At 34.0% G+C, this 9,532-nt stretch overlaps 2 protein-coding genes across 3 annotated transcripts; both read right to left on the bottom strand.

Annotated features, from left to right (window-relative positions):
• Positions 1–300: 300 nt before the first annotated feature.
• Positions 301–1,425, bottom strand: LOC129249820 (uncharacterized). 2 transcript variants are annotated; one of them, XM_054889482.1, is made up of 5 exons: positions 1,336–1,425; positions 1,134–1,261; positions 850–1,062; positions 633–789; positions 301–467 (listed from the first exon to the last, which is right to left on the bottom strand). In XM_054889482.1, exons 1-5 carry the CDS (start codon positions 1,397–1,399, stop codon positions 349–351), a joined length of 681 nt encoding a protein of 226 aa, XP_054745457.1. In that variant the 5' UTR covers positions 1,400–1,425; the 3' UTR covers positions 301–348. The 2 variants fall into 2 exon arrangements, with proteins under 2 accessions (XP_054745457.1, XP_054745456.1); XM_054889481.1 differs by having other exon boundaries at positions 1,134–1,264; positions 1,336–1,419.
• Positions 1,426–1,461: 36 nt separating this feature from the next.
• Positions 1,462–3,194, bottom strand: LOC129249819 (uncharacterized). Its single transcript, XM_054889480.1, has one exon. The coding sequence runs from the start codon at positions 3,148–3,150 to the stop codon at positions 1,462–1,464; it is 1,689 nt and encodes a 562-aa protein (XP_054745455.1). The 5' UTR covers positions 3,151–3,194.
• Between the last annotated feature and the right edge of the window lie 6,338 nt (positions 3,195–9,532).

Raw genomic sequence — 9,532 nt, 5'->3', positions numbered from 1 at the left:
ATAACATTTATTTAGCTCTATTAATATATTTACACTTATATTTAAGAAACTGTGTTTTCACGAAACTATTTTAATAACAAAAGTACGTTTACATTTAATTTGATTAGTATTTTTGATTATTAATTTATTTATTTACTAGTTATTAGTATACCTACTTCTTTATATATATTATAATTATATTTAAAAAATTATATTAAGGCAAAATTAGTGTGAAAATAGTATAAACTGTAATATTCGAAGGCAAAAGGTAAATACATTCATTGATTAATAGTTAATTTAACATTTTTTTTAGTTCTAATTAATAATTTATTTACATATAACTTTTTTATATATATTAAGTGTTAAATATTATTTTGGATTTAAATTCCGCTGCCGATAATTTCGCTGCTTAAAACGGTGGTGACTAAGCTCAATTGACCTACGAATGTTCTTCTCGTAAGTTGTTCGTCCGCATAGCTGAAAAATATCTGAAACAAGAAAACAGATACAATGTTATAGATGCGGTGTATATATGTATATATGTTAATTTTTTTTTTAATTTTTGTGCAAAATTTTAGAACTAGTTATTTACCATATTATAATTTTAAATAAAGTGAATAACCAAAAACAAAAGAAAGTACAAATTTACCTACCAAAAAGTATGTCCGAAACAAGAGAATATTGGGACAATGCTTCCTTGTTGCCCCTACCATCCCAGTTGCAAAGCGACAACATTTCATCACTATAAAGTTGACGAAGCAAATCGTCAACAGTCGCTTCAGGACCCTTAATTTTCAAAAGTAAAGTTTTCTAAAAATTAAAACAAAAAAATCTATTAGACAAGAACGAAGAAATTATTTTTTTACTAACCATTGCTTCAACATATTCTTGTTGCAGCAGCTTTTTTTCAAATTCTTCAGCTGCAGCTACCGTTTGCAATGGTAATGTGGACGATATTTCCGTTTGAATTTCATCCACTTCTTCTCCAGTCATTTTACAAACAGAATGATGAATCCTGCGGAGTAAGACCTTACATTCACGCACCGTCTTAAATTCTGTAAGCTGCTCACTGGCTTCGATTTTCTGTATAGTTATCAAAATAAGAATGTAAATAAATAGTTTGATACGACAGTGGTATGCCGCTAAATACGTACATTTTCATTAAATATGTTTTCTAAATTAGTTAGTCGCTTGCCGAAATGAAAGAATTGGTCCATAACTATTTTCTGGTTTTCCAATAGTTTTGCTTGGTTTGTTAAAACCGTTTTTAACAATTCCTCAACTGCTGGGAAACATTAAAAATTTAAGTTTAAATTAACAATATAAATATAATATATATATATGCATTTAAAATACCCTTGTCGCCAACTGGCTGCTGAGCCTCAATGCCAATGGTTTCTTCGCTGAACAAAAACTCCATATCTGTAATAATAGCATAAAAAAACAGCAGTATCAAATTTCTTAATATTTTAAATGTTAAATCTAATTTTCAAAAACGTGGAAAAGGTGATGCAGAACTGGTATAAGTAAGTGTTTGCCTTCATGGGGTATGCAAAAGTATTTGTATGCAATGTCCTCTTTGGGTATTTTTATTTCTTCATTACCTAATTGATCACCTAGTATTATACCTAGTGCCGGAGCAGATTGTACCGGTTGGTCAAAATAGTTTTCTAATTTGCCAAAACTGTATCCTATTAAATAATCACCTATACCTATTATTTTGACAGGCCCAACTTTTCTGCTAAAACAGTAGGAATCTTTTTCTTTTTTGTGATCAATTTTGAAAGCACCAATTTTTGAAATATTCTCGACATCATTTCCTTCTTCTAGCCTAAAATGTATTTGCTCAAGAATTTTGTTTGGCTTTTTAACGATTTTCTTTAAATATTGCATATAGTTTTCAAACTTATATGCCGAAAAACTATCAAGAGTTCCATACTGCCTAGCACAATCTGTTATGTGCAACAACCCATGCACATTATAACTAACTAAATAGTCACCAAAGATTTGCCCAAACAAATGAACAAACTCCTGCAAAATATTCTGTGCTACGTCTGCTTCAGTTTGTAATGATTTTTGGCTTGATAATAGCCGTATTCCAGTGTGCAATAGGAGGAAGAGAAAGTAAAAATCACTACCAATACAGTCTTTTAATACAAAAATTCCAATATACAATAAAAATTGTCTGTATTCCGTCGATTTCCAATTATTGATTTCATTGAAATCCCTGCACACGCGACCAAAATCTGTAGGAACATATTTCGACAAAAAATTAATTTTTTCATTAATTTTAGTGACATTAGCTCTCTTCATTAACAACTGAGTCAACTTTTTAGTTACACCAAGATCGACTAGGTGCATTGGATCAAGTGGAAATTGCGACACCATTTTAAAACCTGATTTTTCTAAAATGCTTTCGCAAGTTCTAAAAGTAGAACTATGATGTGCCGGTTCTGCTCTATATTTAAAAGAAACATCAGAGCGTAGGTTATGAACTTTTTTCGAAAAGCAAATCCTTTTATTTACATAACTTCCTACTTGATCACACTTTGAGCAACTATTTTTACCATTGTGAGACTGTACACCTGTGACAAAGGCACGGGCAGGTGTATCACAGCAAAATAAACGGATATCAAACTTTTTCTTTATGGGATTTGATCCCACTTGAAGTCCGTTTTCTTTCAAATAAATTACTTCCTCACAAAAATCTTTTAAGTAATCATTGACGTTCCACGGTTTTTCCGTCCCAGAAAAGCAAGCAATGGTAAAAGGGTACTCGTTTGGAAAGCCAACGATTGCTCCAAGGATGGGCCACAAAACTTTACTTGAACTGTTATACAACTTAAGCCCATCAATGCCTACGTCAATTTGTACTTCATCCTTATCGTGAAGAAAAGCAAATGCGCCTATTTTAAAATGGTATTGGATACCGCGATATAAAAATTCCCCACTTGGAATGGATTGAATCACAGCTTTTTTTTTATTTGTTTTAAAAAGAGTTTTAGCTGACAGGGGCAAATCTTTGACGCCTATTCTCCTAAGCACTTGAAGTAGATGTGTAACTACATTATGGGACACCCTATTTTCTATAGCCCATTTTTTTATTTCAAGCGCACTATCACATTCCACCGTATCATTTTCGGGAGCACTACCGCTAATTTCACTGGACATTACTGACACATTGGAATAGTCTGAGCTACTCTCCTCCAAAAAAATTTCACTATCATCACAGACCCTAAGCATTCGCGAATATTTTTCCGCACTTGCCCTCCACTCTCTGTTCTCGCAGCTCATTAAATTTGCAAAAGTTTTTTTATTCATTATAGGTACTTACCCCTTTTTTAATCAGCAAAACACAACAAAAACACCACAATACAATATTGTATAATAATTGTATATAATTATAACTTTTAACTTTAATTATAACGTTTCAGAGCGAAATTCGCGCGCACAATATGAATATCAATGACAATTTTTTGACAATTTGATTCGCGGCCTACTTCGATCTTTTTGACTTATTGCTTTGACAGCCACTTATCGTTTTCTTTTGTTCTATTTCTATTGATGCAAAAATGAGAAAAAATATATGAATAAAGTTTGCTTACTGCTTACACATTTGCCAAAGGTTGACAATTTGATTCGCGGCCTACTTTGATCTTTTTGACTCTTTGCTTTGACAGCCACTTGTCGTTTTCTTTTCTTCTTTTTCTATTGATGCAAAAATGAGAAAAAATATATGAATGAAGTTTGCTTACTGCTTACACATTTGCCAAAGGTGACGGAGAATAAAAAAAAAAAGTCGATTTCCAAAGAAATACGAGTGCATATGTGTTAGTAACATACAAAAAAGTGTAATTGTGTGAGAGTTTCGGTCACGCAGGTTTTGCTGGGTACACATATGCATCTGCATACAACCACACACACAGGGCACTTCATTCATCTAATGCGTATGTCGTTCTAAGCCAAAATTCTGTGCCTAGTGACCACAAGAAAAAATTCATTCATGGGCACAGCCGTAGCGGTCGTCATTCTAGTTGCCATGATGATGAACAGTCTAAAATATTCGCGGCGGCGCCGAACAGTTTCAACTATTGTATTCTACAAGAAAAACTCATCATCAAAAACTTCATTGATAAATTCGAGCTCACAGTTCTAAGAGCAAAGTACTTTCATTCATAAAACGAGCCGCCCATATGCCAATTTCTATATACATATATATATATAGGTATATAATTGGCGCGTATACCCTTTTTGGGTGTTTGGCCGAGCTCCTCCTCCTATTTGTGGTGTGCGTCTTGATGTTGTTCCTCAAATGGAGGGGCCTGCCAATTTCTATATATACATATAAGTTATCGACTGCAGGCCATAGAACACACGACTCGTAATAATGATTGTAAGTTTCAACTGAACCTGCTTGCTCTATTTGATAACGTCTTTTATAGTACAAAATTGCTTACTTGCTAATACAAATTGCTTACTTACTAATACAATTTGCTTACTTACTAAATTCTTATTTTGCTACAATTTACAATGAAATTGCTTACTTGCTAAATTGTTATTTTGTTTAATTCAATATTTTGTAATCATTATTGTTGTTGTTGGAAGTCGCGGCGGCTTATACTCCGTCGCGATTGCTTCCGCTAAATATTGTATCTAAGTAAATATTGGCTAATCATCAAATTGCAAGTGGAACAGGTATTAGATTGTAACAGGTAAGTAAGGTTATTCACATTTTGTCGCGATCACTTCCGTTCGCACAAAATGTGATTTTGCTGTTTCTGCATTTTTATGAACAGAGAATATTGACTTGTTAACTTATATATCTGCAAGATTAGAAACTTACTCTGAAATAAGAGTATTTGAAGGTTAATGTACATACAATCCTGTGCCTATGAATGTGCGCTGGATTTCTTCAGAAGTTTTAGGGAATCGTCATATTTTTTGCTGTGGCAAATGCACATACATCCACACAGCATATATATATATATATATATATATATAAATTCACATATTTAAATTTGCATATGCCATCTTCCTGTGTGCCTGGTAGTGAAGCGCAGAGAACGTTAAATATAGAGAATTCTCACGAGCTACGAATGGTGTGAATTGTCAAAAATGAAGTGAAACGGCGAACACTGTTTCACCTCGCTAAACTCGAAGGCGGGGAAGTTCTTAACAGAGCTGATTACAGTGAATTATGTACAAGTACATTGGCTCTGCTCAGTTTTTGGTTTCTGTATGAAATCAAATTGACGAATGCCGACGGCATTTTGCAAGGCATTTGCTTGTGCATTTTTATGTTCCCTTGGTAAACGAAAATATATTCAATTTGTATTTTCAAACAAAGGTGATGAAGAAAAAATGATTGAATTGAATATATGCGCCAACATTTCAAATCAAAGTAACTTTAATGTTTGCTGTTTTAATTTTTAAAGAAAAATTTAAACAAAATACATTGCAAAACGACCTCACATTTTGTTGTGTGCGTTTTAGTGTAAATTTGATGAAAATTTTTACTAATTTTTCGAGTCGAAATTAATTCTAGACAAGAATTCAAAGAGCATATTGGTATATTGATGAATATATATGCCTATCAATATATGTTTATATACATATATTTTGTTAGTTATATTCGTGCAAAAGTTCAATTGCATCTTCAATTCTTATAGTGTTACAAATGTATGTATGTGCACACGCACTGCAGCAACAATGACCTATCTCACGACGCATTGCCTTATCATATTATATTTATGTACATTTGAATATGCATTTTTGTTCCTTTGCCAAACGAAATTTTTTTAAATTTACATATACATATATATTACAGGGAATAATTCATATACATACATATGTATGCATTTTATAGATAGTACAAAACTTTGAAATTTAAAATAAATAAAAGAAAACTTCAAACAAACGTATTTGCATACATACATATATGGGACAACTAAGTTCTATTGCATCTTTAATAAATATAGTGTTGCACGCATATGTATGCACTGAAGCAACATGACCTACCTCACGAGCATCGCCTTATCATATTTCATGCAATAATTAGGGTGTAAATATTCGAATGATCGAATTCCTGTAATGCTAAAACAACTTATTCTGCATATGCATCGACGTAAGTGCATGTGCGTATATGCACACTTGATGCCCTAACTATGTACAGTAGGTTCTGTTTTTATGCGGCTTTTTTTTATGCGGTTTTGAAATAGTGCGGTTTTTTTTTAAATTACAAAATGCATGTCGACCTATCGGGAATTGTACATATAAACAAGATTCTAAACCAGCTAAGCAAAAACTCATCACAGATTCATGCGGCCTATGGAACGTATCTATAGTTATAATATGGGACTAGTGCCCTTTTTTATGCGATTTTATTACATTATTTCAGATTTATGCGGTTTTAGCATTTGAAACGTATCTATAGTTTTACTATAGAACTAGTAGCTTTTTTTATGCTGTTTTTTTTTTATGCTGTTTCTTGCGGAACGTATCTACCGCATAAAAACAGAACCTACTGTATATATATGTACGTTCAAATCAAAAAATTCTGTATACAAAACGCTTCATTACCAGGCACACAGGAAGATGGCATATGCAAATACAGTAGGTTCTGTTTTTATGCGGTAGATACGTTCCGCAAGAAACAACATAAAAAAAAACAGCATAAAAAAAGCTACTAGTTCTATAGTAAAACTATAGATACGTTTCAAATGCTAAAACCGCATAAATCTGAAATAATGTAATAAAATCGCATAAAAAAGGGCACTAGTCCCATATTATAACTATAGATACGTTCCATAGACCGCATGAATCTGTGATGAGTTTTTGCTTAGTTGGTTTAGAATCTTGTTTATATGTACAATTCCCGATAAGTCGACATGCATTTTGTAATTAAAAAAAAAACCGCACTATTTCAAAACCGCATAAAAAAAAGCCGCATAAAAACAGAACCTACTGTATAAATATTGAATTCAAGCAAAACAATGCTTATTAATATACACATATGCATGTACATACAACCGCACACACAGGGCATTCGCTTTATTCCTCAAAATGCGTATGTCGTTCAAAGCTAAAATTCTATGCCCAGCGACTACAAGAACAAAATGCAGTCATAGACGCAGGCGTAGCGGCCATCATTCTAGTTGCCATAGCGCTGAACAGTCGCGGCGGCGCCGAACAGTTTCAACTATTGTAGTGTGCAACAAAAACTCATCTTCAAAAAATTCATTGATAAATTCGAGCTCATAGTTCTAAGAGCAAGAACTTTCATTCATAAAACGAGCCGCCCATATGCCAATTTTCTCGACAATTTGAAATTAGTCAATATTGGAATATTTCGCGAAGAATTATTTGCCAATATTTGATAAATCTTCAATTTTTGTCAAGTCGAGTGCCCGCGGCATCGTACATATGTATGCAAAAATATATGTATGTAAATATGTCGTTCTAAATGCTCGACAGCCGCAGCTGCATGAGCATACAGTAAGTTGCAGAAGAAAACAAGTAGCTTAAAAAAAAGGTCTGATTCGGACATTTTAATACTAAGATAAAATTTGGAAACAATTATTTTATGTTAACTGATAGTAGGCAAATAGTTAATTAGTAGATTACTTTACGTATGTAGTTTTTCAATTGATAAAAAGTGCACAAAACATATGCATATATCTGCAGTTAGAAACTTACTAAATAAATAAATAAATAAATCAGAGCATTTGAAGATGCCTGTAACATTTCAAGCTTACTGTACATACAATGCTGTGCCAATGAATGTGCGCTGCGCCATGAGTGCGCGCTGGATTTCTTGCGAAGTTTTACCGTTTTATCTTGAGCTGTGGCTGGTGAGCACACATACACACAGCATATACATATGCGCAAATGTATATAAATTCACAAATTTACATTTGCATATGCCATCTTCCTGTGCGCCTGGTAATGAAGCGTTTGCTATAGAGGATTTTGATTCAACAAAGTTTTACAGACACCAGACAGACAGACATAACATATGTACATAATTTGGATGATTTGGAGAAATTCAAATATATAGGTCATATTAAAAAGCTACCTAACATTCTTTGCTTCTAATCACCAACAAATTCTTATCGACTGCTGCTAAATTTACATAATTCAGCCCCTCACTGTTAATTTTTGTTGAAAAATCTGTCTATGGTGAATTGTCTTCGCGAGACGAGTACCCCTCGAAAATGAACACTTTCCAGTCATTAAGACTTCTCTATTCATTAACGTTCTCTGTGAAGCGTTTTACAGAAGATGCCTTAGGCAGACATAATAAAGCGTTTTTCAGTAAGAGCGCTTTTGAATAAAACACACACGGTTTGACTTTTTTAACTAATTTTTTTTTTATTATCGAGTTTGAACATATACATTTAAGTATGAAATTCGATTTCTTTTGCATGACCACCGCGTGCACGTTTTACGAAGTCCAATCGTTGAACCCAATTTTCGACCACTCTTTTGCATAAATCGGCCGAAATTCCAGCAATTTCGCGTTCAATATTGGCTCTGAGCCCACAAATCGTCGCCGGCTTGTTACTGTAGACCAATGACTTCACATAACCCCAAAGAAAATAGTCTAGAGGCGTCACACGAGCGCGACGGCCATTCGACCGGTCCATTTCTGGAAATAATGCGCTCATCGAACTTACTCTTCAACAAATCAATTGTAGCGTGTGCTGTGTGGCTTGTGGCCCCGTCCTGTTGAAACCACATGTCGTCTAAGTCCACACCATTCAATTGCGGCCAAAAATAATCGTTTATCATATCGCGGTATCGATTTCCATTCACAGTAACGTGGCGATCGTTCTCGTCAACGAAAAAATATGGGCCAATTACGCTGCCGGCATGTAAACCGCATCAAACAGTGATTTTTTCGGGGTGCAACGGTGCCTCATGAATCACGTGTGGATTGCTTTCTGTCCAGTAACGCATATTTTGCTTGTTGACAAAGCCATTGAGCCAAAAGTGAGCTTCATCACTGAAGATGATTTTTTGGAAAAACAGCAACAGCAACAGAACGATTATTTTCATAAAAAATTTGCACGATTTGCAATCGTTGCTCAAGTGTGTAGCGTTCCATGATGGAATGTATACTAATAAAGTTTACAAATGACAAGCGAAAAATAAAAAATATTGCGTTGTTCGCCCTCCCTATCGGAAAAAAGTTGAAGTGCACCTATTGAAAAACGCTTTATGTATACATTTTTGAATGATTTGCTCTTTCTTAGTCACTATTGAACTTAGCATATGTATTTGTTTTCTATGATAAAGTGCCTGTAGCTAGCCTATAGCGTTAACATTATTTCTTCCTTCATACAAACGAATTTTACTCAACTGCTGTTTAATTTGACCAGTTGAGTATATTTCTGTTGACTTTTGGTGAAAAATATGTCTGTGGTGAACTACGCGCGTGAAACTAGTACCCCTCAAAATTCCATGCGTTCCCGTCATTGCAACTTCGCTACACATTAACGTTCTCTGACATAAGCTTCTGCGCACACTTAACACTGGGCATATGAAAAACCAC

This window comes from Anastrepha obliqua, chromosome 6, assembly GCF_027943255.1.
Source record: "Anastrepha obliqua isolate idAnaObli1 chromosome 6, idAnaObli1_1.0, whole genome shotgun sequence".
NCBI classification, from domain to species: domain Eukaryota; kingdom Metazoa; phylum Arthropoda; class Insecta; order Diptera; family Tephritidae; genus Anastrepha; species Anastrepha obliqua.
This window is presented reverse-complemented; position numbering and strand designations above follow the sequence as displayed.

Excerpts from the sequence above, each read along its gene's own strand:
- LOC129249819 (XM_054889480.1), bottom strand. The coding sequence starts at position 3,150 with ATGTCCAGTGAAATTAGCGGTAGTGCTCCCGAAAATGATACGGTGGAA.
- LOC129249820 (XM_054889481.1), bottom strand. The coding sequence starts at position 1,399 with ATGGAGTTTTTGTTCAGCGAAGAAACCATTGGCATTGAGGCTCAGCAG. Across the intron at positions 1,265-1,335 it reads GCAGCCAGTTGGCGACAAGG|CAGTTGAGGAATTGTTAAAA; the intron begins GTATTTTAAATG and ends AATGTTTCCCAG. Across the intron at positions 1,063-1,133 it reads AAAACATATTTAATGAAAAT|AAAATCGAAGCCAGTGAGCA; the intron begins GTACGTATTTAG and ends ATAACTATACAG.